The sequence below is a fragment of the Acanthopagrus latus genome, chromosome 13, assembly GCF_904848185.1.
Source record: "Acanthopagrus latus isolate v.2019 chromosome 13, fAcaLat1.1, whole genome shotgun sequence".
NCBI lineage: Eukaryota > Metazoa > Chordata > Actinopteri > Spariformes > Sparidae > Acanthopagrus > Acanthopagrus latus.
In genome coordinates this window covers 24,336,900-24,352,070 of record NC_051051.1, presented here as the reverse complement: position 1 = coordinate 24,352,070, position 15,171 = coordinate 24,336,900, and the positions used below count along the sequence as shown (strand labels likewise).

Here is a 15,171-nt window from a genome sequence, read left to right as displayed (position 1 = left end):
GCTTTTTCCTTGAAAATGTCCAGACAGATAAACAAAGAGCTGAAACTCACGATGAAGCTATGAGTTTCTCTTCAGAGACAAGTTTCACCGCTTCACAGTAAACTGATCTCAGTTCCTGTTGGTCTGCTGAGCTCACCAGAAGCAACAGGAGGCCGACTGACGATAAATATTTGTCTACGAGGTGATCAGATCATGTCGGATCATTAGCCTCCGTTTGAAGTGATGCGAGCGCTCAATCAGAAGTAACTGAGTCACTTATTGTGTGCTGACTAAACTGTTTACACACACACAAACACACACACACACACACACACAGAGTGGTGGGCGTGTCCAGGTGGAGGTGATGGAGTATAAAATGAGCGGAGGCCTTCTATTCATCCTCACACCAACCAGCCTTCAGCTTAACAACTCCTTCTCCTCATCACAGTCACCTGGTCCATCTCCTCCTCCTCCAGCTATACAGGTGAGTGTTTCTCCTCCTCTTCTGACTCTACAGGTGAGTTCTTCTCCTCCTCTTCTGAATCTACAGGTGAGTTCTTCTCCTCTTCCTCTTCTGTTTTCTCAAGTGATGAGCTGTCCTCCTCCTCCTCCTCTTCCTCCTCTTGCTCATCTTTCTACACTTCAACTTCCTCACCCATATCCTCCTCCTCATCATCTGTCTACTCTGCCATCTTTTCCTCCTCTGACCTTTCTCCATCTACTTCTTCTTCTCCTCTCTCCTTCTCCTTTTCTTTTTGCTCCCTCCTCTTCCTCTAACCTCCTTTCTTTCTCTTTCTATTCTCCTTCTCTAATTGTATCATACAGTGTCTGAGATAACTACAGTGCTCCTTGTCTTGGGTCACTGCTTTAGTTTTCAGAATGAGAATCTCCTGAGATGATGTTTTAATACAAAATGTTTACATTTGTGTGTTCAGCTCTCATCCAATATGGCGGCTCTGTGGCTCCAATCTGTCTCTCTTGCGGTCTTGCTGGTCGTATCATGGCCGGGCTCCCAGGCTGTTGTGCCCGCACAGCGTCTGTGTGGCTCTCACCTGATCAACGCCCTTTACCTGGTTTGTGGAGACATGGGCTTCTTCTACAACGACAAGAGAGATGTCGACTCTCTGATGGGTGAGACCTCAGAATAAAAACTTCCACACCATCAGTAAATACACAACAGATGCTCAGTATTATTGTTGTTGATGTTAATGTAGGATGATGACTTCCTGTTTGTCTTGTCAGGTTTCCTCCCACCTAAAGCAGGTGGAGCTGCAGCGGCGGGCGGTGCGAACGAGGTGGCAGAGTTCGCCTTCAAGGACCAGATGGAGATGATGGGGAAGCGAAGCCGATGGGAGCACTGCTGCCACACACCCTGCACCCTCTCCGACCTGCAGATGTACTGCAAGTGAACGGTGCTTAGCCTCACTCTTAGCATAGCCTAGCTTAGCATCGCTTAGCTTCTTGGCTAACTCAGCCTGAACCCCGCCATTCCCCTCTTCACCCAGAAGAGCGGCAGCGCTGTCCTCTTTCTGTAAAACCAACCGCTTTCTAATGAAGTGCTTAGAAATGGATGAAATTATTTTTCCTAGAAAATAAAGTTTAGTGAACTGAGAGAAATCAGGTGTTTGTTTTTGATGTGGTAACTTTTATTTACTACTTTCTGTCATGACTTCAATCAACCGACTAAAGTCTGAATGAGGGCATGCTGGGTGATTCATGAACCACAATTAAAGGTGTGACCACACACAGCTTAAGGTCAAATAGTGATGAAAACCCAAACAAAGTCAAGGTGTTTTAGATAATTGTACAACCATCTAATTTAATGCTGCATGATCGCAGGACTACAATGATTTTGGGTTTCACAGGGGAAGTGCAGGACGTTGAGAGCTTTCAGGCCCAGTGTCTTTTTAATGTATTTATTTAATCAACACATGATGGGAGCGCTTATCATGAGGCATGTTTTCAACTTTGAGGAAGGCAATCATCATCTTGGATGTAACATTTATATCAGTGTGACATTTACAGTTTCTCCTTCTGAATAAATTTGCAAAACAAAATATCTGCAACATGAAATGTGAAAAAAAAAAATTAAGGGGTCTGAATATTTCTTGATGTCTATTTGCATAAATATGATTACGCTTAATCCTATATTCTGATATAATTTCATTATATTCTTTCAAGTGCATTTGAAGCTTGTAGCAGGTAAAAACTCCAAATCCGTCACAAAAACTGTTGAACAGACACAAAATTGAAACTAGAAGCAGATTAGATGGTTGACATCCATGTTTCAAACACTCTTGATCAACAGTGTCAGCATCCCATTTCTGTTTTTTTTTTTTATATAAACTTCTTCATGCTCCAGAGGAGAGGGGGAGCATGTTGAAATATACTACATTTACAAAGTAGCTGCCAATCCAAACCTTTTCTGTGTTCTTTTCACAATCACAAAGTTTGGATCAATAATGAATTTTATTATGTGTGGGTCAAAAACAGCTTTAAGTAATTATCAACTGTCTCAAAATGTTGGAAAACTGCTCCTAAAAAACGTTGTCACCAGGAGACTCTTTCAAGAAGAAGAAGAAGAAGAAGAAGAAGAAGAAGAAGAAGAAGAAGAAGAAGAAGAAGAAGAAGAAGAAGAAGAAGAAGAAGAAGAAGAAGAAGTCTGCAGTGTTTTTTCACATCTACCACCAGGGGGCAGTATTGGTTCATTATGAATCGGCGCACCAGCGAGGAGGACGAAAATCAACACAAAAGATGAGATTTGTTCTTTACTGAAAGTGTTTTCAAACCCTCTGAGCCGCTTTCACATGAGGAACAGTTCAGGTGAGAGTAATGAACCTCCACACTTCTAGAAAACAGCCTCAAACAGCTGCTTCTCTAATCTGCCCTGTGATGGAGGAAATACTCGTCCAGTAGGTGAAGTAATGGAGTCCTGGGTCTTTGAAAAGTTTGTATATTAGGTATTTTCCCCTCTTTTGTTTGTGCCGCTAGGTGGGAAAGTTGATACACCTGCTGGGTGACACCGGCGCGGCTCGTCCCGGCGGGGCGGGGCGGGCGGGGTCAGGTGTCGATTTGTTTCCCTCCTCCACCTTCACCACCACCTGTGACTGTGAGCTCACTCGATCTCGTCCGAGTCCAAGTCGTGCTCTGTGAAATCTGCTGTCAGGTGAACTAGTGTCACAGAACTGGGCCTGATGTACCTGCAGAGATAAAGAAGTGCTGCTCGGTCGGTAGACAGTTTGGAGGATCCTTCTTCATCGATGTGGAGACACTGACTGAAGTCCAGCTGGTGTTTCTGTTCCCTCAACACAACAACACGATGCGAGAAGTTCAGCTGAACAATGAGACGTGCAGGAACGGTAAGACGAACCTCTCTAACACTCCTCTTTTATATGATTCCTACAGAAACATGGAGGGAGATTTTCCTCAATTAATTGCCAAGTATTTTGATAATCGATAAATCGGTTTGATTCGGTTTTTTAATGAAAAAAAGAAACGTTTATTATGAACACAGTAGTTGCTGGAAATTCACCAAACCAGAAATGCAATTATTTTCCCCAGGAGAACAATGTGGGTCCACCATTGTGTTACCACTGAAACAAATGAATGCATTTTCTCAATAAACTTCACAAGAGATGTATTAGTGTGTCAAAACATGTCAACGTACCACTGCATCCAGAGGAAGGAGAAAAAGGATAAATACATTAGAACAAACAGGGCGACTCGATGCTGCTATAGTATAATAGTTTGATTCGGATGCTCACATCAGCCTCAAAAAGGGATTAAAACACATCTTCTCTGATCCTTTTATTTTGTGTCCATGTAAACAATTTAGTTAGAATCTCTCATTAGATTTAAGAAAAATATTGTCCATCTAACCTCAGTATATGTCAATAAACTGAAAACATCATTCAATTCAATACAAATTTGACTCTTGAGATATTTGGACTGATGACCTAATGGACATTTTGTGCCACCATTTCTTTTTTTAATGTAAATGAAAATCATGTTTTATTTTACAGGCTTTTAATTTCCTGGTCAAATGTCTCATCGTCCAATAAATGCTTTATTATGAGGACAATAGAAATGTTTTGAAGATAAAGCTTCATTTAAACCAAAGCAAATATTAATTTATGAAAATAAACGTTATTCTGTATGTCTGTCAAATAGCACCAAATGAACTTTATGTAATGTCATTGGTAAGTGATTTCTGTAAAGGGAGTTTCATGGAAAGTGGTCAGAAATAAAAAAAAAAAAAAACTTAAAAGCTTCAATCTTCCATATTTATTTATTTATTTATTTATTTATTTATTTATTTAAAGTAATGATTAAAGAAGCTATTGTGTGAGCTCTGATTTTCAGAGTCCTTTGGGCCACTTGTAGGCTGTCGACCCAACCGGCCTTCATGTGGGTTGCTAGGACCAGGTGAGCCCAGGTGTGAGTGATTGTTAAGCTGTATTGTTGGTGGGTGATAGTTAATGCCGTACGCCACCTCATCGTTCCAGTTTGACATAGAAGGATTCCTTTACTCCTCTTTCAAACCGTCCGTCTTCCCTGGCATGAAGTTTACATTGTTGTCCTCAGCGGAATGATTTCTCCCCTTCAGATGTAAGTGGACAGCAGAGTCTTGACCTGAGGAGATGGCCCTCCTGTGTTGTGCCGTTTGTGCAGTCTTCCATGTTAAAGCATTTATTAAACCTCAACTCTTTATATTTGTTTCTACTTCTTGCCTGGAATAATCCAAACTGTTAATACAGTCTCTGTGCAGTGAGGCCTCAATGTTGACAGTGTAAATATTGATCCGCCTGGTTATGCTGAGCCGTCTCTCGTTCTCGTGTTACCATAATGTGCACAGTGGTCAAACCAGTATGACACCAGCAGGGTTCAGAGGGAGAAGAAACGCAGTCAGCAAACAGCCAGGAAACTCATCCGTCTGAGGAAGATTCCTGCACTAAATGACAGCTCCAGTTCTTAATGGGCTGAAAGATTTTTGATAGCACAGAAAAGAAGAAGAAAAATGTTTGTTTTTTTTTGTGGGACTATTAATCACAAGTTGAAGCCACAATTCCCATCAGCCTCAGCTGATCCCTGTGATTAACAGATGGTAGCATGCTAACACATTAGACCTGAAATCACAAGCTATCTGATCAAGTACGACACAGTATGACACAACACACCACGTTAGATTATTGAAGATTGAGACCCTTAAACTGTTACATATGTGTATGTATTCATTTCTTATCATTGATTTCAAATCTGTCTTTAGGGAAAGAGGAAACGATTTAAACACATAATATGAAAGCTAACTGGTCCTGATGCTGTCCGTCTGCAGGCTCGGAGGTCCGGCTGTTGTGCGGCTCTCATTCTGCAGTGTGTCTCATCCCTGGAGATCAAACATTGTACCACACACCTCTGGACAACAACACTCACTCAACAGGTACACACACACACACACACACACACACACACACACACACACACACACACACACACACACACACCCCTCTTCATACCTGGGGGGTCTTTGTTTGTGTGTAAACGTCCTGTGTCTATTAGTTGTTTTGAGAACAGAAAGACCCAGAACAACTTTTTAGAGCATCTGACTCTCCTGTATTTATTTATTTTTTTTCCTCCCCCGTTCTATCAAACAGAATCGAGTGTCAGAGAACCTGAAGTTTCAGTCTGGCTCAGTTAAAGTCACAATGATACATTTGCTTTGTCTGAGAAATGAATTAACTAAAGATGAATTAACCAGAATTAAAAACTTTTCTTTTTTTTTTTTTCATAGCAAATTGCAAGCCATGTTCCCATAAAGTTTGAAGCAAACTATTGAAAGTCTGCAAAAAATCAAAATGTGGATCTGGTGCATTTTCTTAAGCAGTTTTGAGTGAATGAACTAGGCTACGCAAAGTGTAATTCTGTCAGAAGATGTTATGTTATGTTATGTTATGCGATGACATGGACGTTAACAGAGGCTAAAGGCAAACAAATCACAGACGGTCAGGCGGATGTGAAAGAAGCTACGGTGATATTTCTCACAGATGAGCTCCATCACTGATTCAACATGCTCAGTCGGCCGTGAAGCTGCTGACAAGGGCTGGCTAGTTTTTGTTATTTTGATATCATTTCAGGGAAGCTTTTGCCAACATGACGAGTGTGAAACTGTTTCATATCACATATAAGTTAATTTCATATTTGTGCTACTTCTGTATTCTGCGCTGTGAGACAATAAAGAGGGAACAGAGTGATAATAATCTCTGATAAACATCGAGAGTGGGAGAAACCGAGATTGAATTTAAATGTGCCTTTAAGAGGAACTTCATTATTGTTTACCTGGAGGGCAGGTCATGTTAACATGGAGTTTTGTACTAACGCAGTGAACAAAGAGGGGTAAATAAAACACAGTGTGTTATTCTTTTAAATATCTTTCAATAAAAAAAACTGTAATTGCTCCTGAGTTCACTTCAGACTTCGCAGCCACTAATCAGATGAAAACAAAACACACGTGAACCTGTAGCTTTACACTTTTCATGTGGAAAAATATGACTGGTTAATCAGTCTTAATCTGATTGGTCAGTGTTGATATATATTTTTTTATCAGGCGAGTCATTACACACACACTGCAGGTACACACCCTTAAAAACACACTCTGAATACTGTACATGTTTGTCTCCAGATCTGCAGACAAATGGCTCGTACAAGCTGTGGCTGGGCCTGACTCTGGCCCTGCTGTCCGCCTTCCTGATTGGTGGGAGCGTCATCCTAAAGAAGAAAGCTCTCCTCCGATTGGCCAGCAAGGGTCACACCAGAGCAGGTCAGCAGAGAATTGTGTTATGAGTTTAATGTTTGTTGTAAAATGATCCAGGTGTGCAGAGCGCAGAAACTAAAAGCACTTTTCCAAATGTAGTGTTTGCACGTTGGACTTCGAACACGTGCCATTAGCCCAGACAGATCAGATAATGACTACAACCAATATCTGAAATAGGTGATTAGTTATCGGTTTGCTAAAATATGTACAAATATTGTCATATCTCCAAGTTTTCTATGATTCAGTGGTTACAAAAAGTGGTGTGAGAGGCCTGGAGGGAAGAAAAGTTAGAGATAGAGACTGTTTGGACTTTTGATTCCAGCCTCTGTGTTATGAAACATGTGGTCAAATAGAAAGTTGCTCAACTTAAACAAACTGGTTTTTACAGTTTTTTTGTGAGTGTTTTTTTTTTTTTTTTTTCCACCTGACCGGGCACAGAGGGAGCAGGAAACTAAATCTAAATACTTGGGTTACAAACAGCTGTGGTATCTAACCGCTTGAGTATCTCAAAACTTAATCATCTCATTTTGTAAACACATTTTTATTGTGCTCGTATTTAGCTGTATATTATGTTTGAGCTGTTGGAATTATCTTGAAATATCAGTTAACTCACATTCAGATCATAATAATCTCTTAATCTGAAGATAGAATTTCCTGTAATTTACTAAAATCATAAAGAAGTGTGATTGTGTGTTTGTATAAAGTATAACACAGTGTGTCTGTGTTTCTAGGGGATGGAGGTCATGGCTACCTGAAGGACTGGCTGTGGTGGGGAGGCCTGTTAACAAGTAAGTAATTTATTTTTATCATAATTCACAGCTCTGTGAACTGCTTCCTTCAGTCAGTCAGGGTCATAGCTTAGCATAAAGACTGTAAACAAAGGGAAACTGCTAGCCTAGCTTAATCAAAAGTTTAAAATAAAAAGATAACAGGACAACAGCTTCTGTTGAAAACGTGTGTGATCGGAACTTAATTTCCTTCAGATCACGCCTGTTTAAAAACTTTAAAGCTGTTTTGTCTTGTGTGTATTTTACACTGCTGGAAAAGCTGCTCTCATTTTTTTTTTTCTTACAGTGGAAAAACTATGGAGGCTGTGTCCCTCAAAAAAGTGAATTAATGTTTGTTTCCCTCCAGTCCAGCTCACTGGTTAGCACCTTCTTTCTGTGTTAGCATCACAGGAAGAAGGACCTGGGTTTGAGAGCAGGCAGGACCTTTCTGTGCTGAGTTGTTCTCCCCGTGTCTGCGTGGGTTCTCTCCGGTACTCCACATTCCCAGAACTCAAAGACATGCAAATATTAGGTTAATCAGTATCTGTAGATCATCTGTAGGTGTGAATGTGGGCGTGAATGGTTGTTTGTCCCTGTATGTGAATCCTGTGATGAACAAGCGACTTGTGAAGAGTTTTTTGTGTTAACATTTGGTTTGGGAATGGAGAAAAAATATCTCCTTTTCACCGAGTGAAAATTGTTTTTTTTTCAGAATGAAAATTCCTCCTGGAAAAAATGAAAATAATTTTCCATGTGTGAAGAGTGTGGATTTTTTTTCCCATGATTGACATTTTATATATTTTGGTGGACAAAAAAGGCCTTCTTGATGTCAGAGGTCAGAGGAGAATGGGCAGATTGGTTCGAGATGATAGAGAGGCAAAAAAACCCACCTTCTTCCTGCCCACTGTTGTTGGGTATGTTTGTTTTCTTTATGTTGCTACCTACAACATGAAAGTGTCTCCGCCTTTCACGGTTTAGTTTTCACTCCAGGACGGCCTCTGGAGTACAGCGAGCGCTCCCAGTTTGGGAGGCCAGGCGGCTCTTTTGTGTGTCTTTGTTGCTGAGTTGTTGTTGTTGTTGTTGTTGTTGTTGGTTACCACAAGCCAGTTGTAGCCGGTTGTTTCCCCGTCTCCAACAGCGTGTGGGTGGGTAGTCGGGTGGAATGGGAGCCAATCAATACAATCTGAATGATGTCAAAGATTTCATAGTCAGTTGAGATCAGGTTAATCTGAGGCTGTAGGAGGAAATGATATTACCCTCTTCTATTATAAAACACTCAATCGGACTTCTGTGGTTAACACATTATCACAGACTGTGATATTGTAGAATAACTTATTACGTTCAAATAAAAGTAACCAGTGGAAGTGAACTGACCCACACTGCTACTAAACTAGGCTAAAGACACACCTGCACCTTCTGAAACTGATCCATCTTCTCATCTGACTGACTGTTATTTGTTCTACAGGTGAATATCAAAGACCTGTTTGTGGTTTAACATGATTACAGATGTTATCAGCAGTCACATGATGTTTTCATTTTAATGTGGTTCACTCAGCATTGTTCTCCGTCTCTGCAGTGGGAGCAGGAGAGGCCTGTAACTTTGCCGCCTACATGTTTGCTCCGGCCACGCTGGTGACTCCACTGGGCGCTCTGAGTGTCCTCATCAGGTAGCTTCAGTTTAACCTCACAGAAGCCATTTTGTTTGTCTCTGCTGTTGGGGATTATTTGATAAATTGATTGTGTGTGTGTGTGTGTGTGTGTGTGTGTGTGTGTGTTTCAGTGCAGTTCTGTCCTCCCACCTGTTGGGGGAGGTGCTGAACGTGGTGGGGAAGCTCGGCTGTTTTCTGTGCGTGCTGGGAAGCATCTTGTTGGTAATCCACGCCCCGCAGGAACAGGAAGTGACATCACTACAGGACATGACCAACAAGCTGCTGGAGCCTGGTGAGAGGCAATACACCTGGTTACTGTCACCTGTGGTGGCCGATCGATTTATTATGCTAGATTTCAGCACTGACTCTGTCGTGTGTGTGTGTGTGTGTGTGTGTGTGTGTGTGTGTGTGTGTGTGTGTGTGTGTGTGTGTGTGTGTGTGTGTGTGTGTGTGTTAGGGTTCCTGGTGTACATGTCGTTCGTGTTGGTTCTGTGTACGGCTCTCGTGCTGTATTTCTCTCCTCGGTTCGGACCCTCCAACATCCTCGTCTACATCAGCATCTGCTCGCTGCTCGGAGCCTTCACCGTCTCCTCTGTGAAGGGCCTCGCCATCGCCATCAACACCGGTCAGAGACCAAACACTTCCCAGTATTTATATAAATTTAAAAATGAATACAGATAAATTACTGCAGTGGAGTTGCATTGTGGGTGATGTACGTGTTGCTGAAGGTGCTATAGAAGTGAACCGATCAATCGATGCAGGACTCTTAATATTCACTATCCTCTTTCTTCTCGTCTTGTCTAGTGATGTATGATATTTCAGTGCTTGCTAATCCTCTCACCTGGATACTGCTGCTCACTCTCATCGTCTCCATAGTAACACAGGTGAGCCGTAAAATTATTTTGTTCTCTTCTTTTAGGGTTTTATAAGTTGCCATGTTCCCGCAGCTTTGTGCAGCTCGGCTCAACTTGAAACACTTTCAACACCAAGTACTTGATTTGGTTTTCCACTGCAGCTGGTTCCTCATTATCATAAGTAAGATTCTTAGCTGCGAGTCATAGCAGTACCTGGTCAGACTGCTGTTTTGGGAGCCGAAAGTAGCTCTTGTTTTTTTCCTGGCAGAGCTGTAAACAGCAGAAAACTTTGACATTTATATAACACTTCTCCATGTAGAAATCACTTCCAGTTCTTTCTCTCTTTGTGTTGTGCTCTCCAGTCTGGTTCGTTCAGTCTTGGTGAAATGCTTCCCCCTGGAAGTTCTATAAAAACTGTATTATAACTTGTTTATAAGGAACTGAAGAACAAATACTTCACTGCTTCCTTTAGAGTGCTTCATTTTGTACTACAACACTTTAGACACATGTCTAGTTAGATAAAATGATGAAGGGATGACATTTTGCATCCAAAAGGTCAAATATTAACTTCACTGTGACAATATAAGACTTCTGTTCTGGCCAGGAACAGCAATTGGACTGGTGTGCTGAGGCATAGAACCACAAGACTGTAATTAATTAAACAATAAATATAACAAGGCTATAACATGACAACAAAATACAACTTTTCTTGGCTAGTGGTAATGGTAGAAAAACACTTTTAATTGAATATCATACCTTTTTCTTTGAAACAATCATTATTTTATCTTTAGTTTAAGCCTTTATAAATCTGACAGTCGACAAACTGTTAGAGAGCGTGAGAAAGCACAGATGGAACCAGTGTATCGACACTCTGGAAGTATTGAAACAGTTACTCAGAAACGGAAGTGTGTTTGTGCCGCTCACAGGTGAACTACCTCAACAAGTCTCTGGACACCTTCAACACCCTGCTGGTCTACCCCATCTACTACGTCCTCTTCACCTCCGTGGTTCTGTCCACCTCCATCATCCTCTTCCAGGAGTGGAGCAGCATGGCGCCAGTGGACGTGGTCACGACGCTGGGAGCCTTCCTGGTCATTGTGGTGGGCGTGGCCATGCTCCACCTCTTCAAAGAGCTGCAGGTTGGTGGTCCCTCCCCGCCACATTAATGTGTCTTTATGACTAATATTAAGAAAAGGATAGTGGAAACTTGTAAGGGCTACAGGTTGTAGGGCTACAAATAGATGTGACACGAGACTCAAACCTGCTTTGACGTCTTTCAGATGACGATGAAGGAGCTGACCAGTCAGCTGGCTCAGCCGGTGGAGAGGGAGGGGCTCTCAGAGGAGATTTCAGCCAATACACGAGCAGAAGAAGATCGAGGATGGAGGAATAAAAAAGAGGATAAATATGGTTTGATGGACAACATGGTGATCGAGAGTCTTCCTCCTATGAGAGAGGAGGGACCGAGAGTCTTCATCATCAGCTGAGAGAGACAGAAGAAGAGCAGAGACACAGGTTTGTGTTTCCTGTCTGGACTCTCTCTGACTGATGGTATAAACCTTAAGCACTTTTTTAAAAGGTCTGGGCTTTTAGTTCGACCGCGTTTCAGTTCAACAAGGAGGTCCAACAGCTTTCACACACCACAAATCACCTGAACCTGAACCTGTTGTCCAGGTACTGGGCAAAAAGCTGAGGTAAACTCTCAAACACATCACCTGAAGCCACTTTAGCAGATTGGATAACAATAGGAAATCAAAAATGCTGTGAATGAATCCGAGGAGCATTCAAGCGATATTTCAACTGACAATCAAACGACTACAAACAGGAAAAAACTACAAAAAGGCTGAAAACATCAACACAGAAATGCACTGACACAATGACAGAATAGAGACACAGTAAGACCACAAAGAGACCGAATAAAAACATACACAAAATGTGTGCAAACAGATGCAAAGCAACTACAAAGAAACATAATTACTAGAAAGGGACACAAATTAATTAGAAATTAGTACAAAGATGCACGTCATTGTTTAAAAATAAATGAAAGTGACTGCAGAGAGAATTCAAATGTGTATAAGTCTCTATGATCTTTTTAGTCAAATAAACACAAAACTATAGTGAAACAAAATGACTGCAAGCAGATGCAAAAAGACAACAAAGAATTAATACAACTACAAAGATGCACAAAACGACTATAGAGAGCAAGACTACAAAGGTAATTACAGAGAGACGTAAAACGGCCTCAAAGACATAAATGATGCATAAAACAACTACAAAGAAATTGAGAAAAAAAGAGGAAATATTCATGGTGACCTCAAAGAGACATAAAAAGACTACAACTCTACACAAAACTACTGCAGTGAGTAAAAAAGGACTACAAACTGAATGCCAAATGACAGCAAAGACGATTAGAATGACTTCAAACAAAGAGACGCAAAACGACTACAAAGACACACAAAAATAACTGTAAAGTGACGGGAAGGTGTTTGGTGTCAGCGAAGGAGTATTAAATTATGTGGGCTTGTTATCCAGAGTGGAGACGCTGGAATCACAAATGTAAAGGAGCAACTGTTTATCATTATCAGTAATAAGGAGATGCTCTGCTACAGCTTCAACGTACTGTTTCCTTTTTCCTCTTGAAAGTGGTGAGAAAATGAAAGTGTTTTTTTCTATGAAGACATTTATTTCACTCACCATCACTAACTTTAATAACCAGCTTCTGTATTTGAGATTGGATTTTCTGAATGTTGGACTTTAAAGATATAACTCGTTTTTTGCACTGGATCTCTTGTCAACAAATCTCATGAAAAACAGTCAAACCCAACAATGTGTTTGTGTCTGTCAGGACTGTGTGGAAACACTCAGCGCTGCAGCTGATAATCATGTCTGATAATGTGTGATAAATTGTGTTTTAGAACAGGTGCAATCTAGGCGTGTCACATGAAACCCTGTTCTGAACGGGTATCCGCTCTGAATAAATAATAACCTGCAGGATTTTAGGTCAAACGCGTCAGGCAGCGGTGTAACTTGATAGCGGTGTGGTCACCTTTTTGAATCGCTGCCATAGTTCTAACACAAATTAGGTCCACAAATTAGAGGAAATAAACATATTATCCTCCACACAATAGGATCAGCATCTCCTCTCTCAGTTTTAAATGTCACACTGAGTGGGATCAGATTGTGAGCTGTTAATCTGTTGTTGTCTATTTCATTGTTTAACAGTGTAAGTGGCTGCTGTGCTGTTACTTTGACCTCGGGCTTTAAGTTAATTCAGCCTGGCTATCTAATGTATCTTATATCTGATTATTTTTCTTTTGTGGCAGGAAACGCAGCACATGGGACTGTACAGAAACATGCTGTATTAAGGGGCTCACCACATATTTACAGCAGGCGAACAATAATGTTAACCACTACAGACAATCAGCGCATTGTTGACTTTGATGTTTTCACAGATTTGTTAAGAGAAATGAGAAAAATGTGAGAATCCATACTTGGTTTGGTGAGAAACATTTACAGATGTTTTTTTTGTATGTATTTATTTGTATTTTCTGTTGAGGAAATCTGGGTTAAAACTTTTCCGTCCCTCTGTGGTGCCAGGAGATGACGGCAGAGTGAGACACCTTCGCTTCTGTTTTGAAACCCTCGTGTTTTCATCGTTACGGTTGTCGTCTCTGCTGATGACTCTGAGTCTATGACGCAGCCAGACTAACTAAACTGTTTCTGTGATACATACTGACCGTCGTTCAGTGTTGGCTGTAACTTTCAGCTTGAATTGCATTTTCCATGAGGGACATTTTGTCAAGAAAATCACACAAAACAAACGCACACCTCAGTGATTCAAAAATATGTAAAGCCTTTTACAAGATTTATTTAAAGATACGTATTTAATATTATTTCTTTGAAAAGGTGGATATGATTTTTAGAGCAACAAATTTAGTTCAAACAGACGACAGATAGATGCAAAGAGATGATCTATTGTCTTTCTGTTGTCCACTTGTCGACTATGAAGAGACGACAGATGGACTACAGAGAGAAAGAAAGAATAGAAAGATTAACATGGTAAAGATTTTAATGAAAGTGGGAACACTTTGTTTACAGCTCCTGCATAAAGTCTCAAGGTTCTGCCACCAGAAGCCTGTAAATCAGAACAAGCAAAGAAATTTTAACTAAAGTTCGACTTCTGCTTTTATTTTTAGATAGTTTAGCCTCGGGCCTCAGTGATCGGTGACCCTGACACGTTGTGTATACACTGAATGATGGTCAGTAATGAACTGTAACTGTATAATATGTCTGCAGCTGAAGACTCTTCAGTTTATGAAGCTCAGATGAACAAAGTGTCAGTGTTTTGTTACTACAGACTGTAGGAACACGCAGCTGTTTGTTCAGGTTTGGGCTCACTCGAACATCTCACATGTACTTTGCATGAATGATAATCAATTTCCACTGTTTCAGATTCTTGTTCACTTGAAAACGAGAAGCATTTATGCAAAGTATCTGTGATTTGTTGAATCGCTCAGACAAAATTTCAAAACTCTCAGACTTCGGTCAACAAACAATTTATTTTCCTGTTTTTCAAGTTTTTAAATCCTATTGTGGTATTTTAAATGCACACAGATCATTTCAATAAAGACTTGTTGCCAGGAGACAAAAACATGTTTAAATCTTTCTTTCATTACTGTTTATTCTATCGTTTTGGTCTGTTTTGTGCTGTGGGTTGTGTAACCGTGCTAACAATACCAGAGCCAAAACAAAGAAACGCAATCACAGAACGATAACGGAGAAGAAAACATGATCGATAAGAAGTGCTGGGAGCAGATTAATAAATTCTGCATTAGTCCTTTCATTCTTCACATTATTTATTTTTCCACTCCAGCCTGTTCTTCTCTGCTTGTTGACTATCGGTGATCGTTCCTCTCTCTCTCTCTCTCTCTCTCTGCTGCTTCTCCTGTGAGAAAACAGTCTCACAGAGGGAGGATGTTGTCAGTGAAATGTTTTGTCAGTAACCTCAGCGGACTAATTATCCAGCAGCAGAATCATCAGGAGACACGCTGACAGACTGCGTGTCAGACAGGAAACCTAACAACGGGCAGATAGTTAGTTAGAGTTAAGTAGAG

At 40.8% G+C, this 15,171-nt stretch overlaps 2 protein-coding genes across 4 annotated transcripts; both read left to right on the top strand.

The window, feature by feature from the left end:
• The first annotated feature begins 349 nt into the window (after positions 1-349).
• Positions 350-1,762, top strand: LOC119031601 (insulin-like). Its single transcript, XM_037120184.1, has 3 exons — positions 350-463; positions 915-1,110; positions 1,222-1,762. The coding sequence occupies exons 1-3, from the start codon at positions 356-358 to the stop codon at positions 1,386-1,388; spliced, it is 471 nt and encodes a 156-aa protein (XP_036976079.1). The 5' UTR covers positions 350-355; the 3' UTR covers positions 1,389-1,762.
• An 894-nt stretch (positions 1,763-2,656) lies between these two features.
• nipal4 (NIPA like domain containing 4) lies at positions 2,657-14,708 on the top strand. Of its 3 annotated transcripts, none has more exons than XM_037120176.1 (11): positions 2,657-2,891; positions 2,971-3,338; positions 5,312-5,416; positions 6,656-6,793; positions 7,519-7,575; positions 9,131-9,221; positions 9,335-9,495; positions 9,661-9,828; positions 10,008-10,087; positions 10,984-11,196; positions 11,338-14,708. In XM_037120176.1, exons 2-11 carry the CDS (start codon positions 3,299-3,301, stop codon positions 11,542-11,544), a joined length of 1,260 nt encoding a protein of 419 aa, XP_036976071.1. In that variant the 5' UTR covers positions 2,657-2,891; positions 2,971-3,298; the 3' UTR covers positions 11,545-14,708. The 3 variants fall into 3 exon arrangements, with proteins under 3 accessions (XP_036976071.1, XP_036976072.1, XP_036976073.1); XM_037120177.1 differs by having other exon boundaries at positions 2,658-2,802; XM_037120178.1 differs by lacking the exon at positions 2,657-2,891 and having other exon boundaries at positions 2,966-3,338; positions 11,338-11,572; positions 13,381-14,708.
• The last annotated feature ends 463 nt before the right edge of the window (positions 14,709-15,171 follow it).

Coding starts and splice junctions, on each gene's coding strand:
- LOC119031601 (XM_037120184.1), top strand. CDS start 356: ATGAGCGGAGGCCTTCTATTCATCCTCACACCAACCAGCCTTCAGCTT. Junction 464..914: donor CTCCTCCTCCAGCTATACAG/GTGAGTGTTTCT, acceptor TTGTGTGTTCAG/CTCTCATCCAATATGGCGGC. Junction 1,111..1,221: donor AGATGTCGACTCTCTGATGG/GTGAGACCTCAG, acceptor TTGTCTTGTCAG/GTTTCCTCCCACCTAAAGCA.
- nipal4 (XM_037120176.1), top strand. CDS start 3,299: ATGCGAGAAGTTCAGCTGAACAATGAGACGTGCAGGAACG. Junction 5,417..6,655: donor CAACAACACTCACTCAACAG/GTACACACACAC, acceptor GTTTGTCTCCAG/ATCTGCAGACAAATGGCTCG. Junction 6,794..7,518: donor CAAGGGTCACACCAGAGCAG/GTCAGCAGAGAA, acceptor CTGTGTTTCTAG/GGGATGGAGGTCATGGCTAC.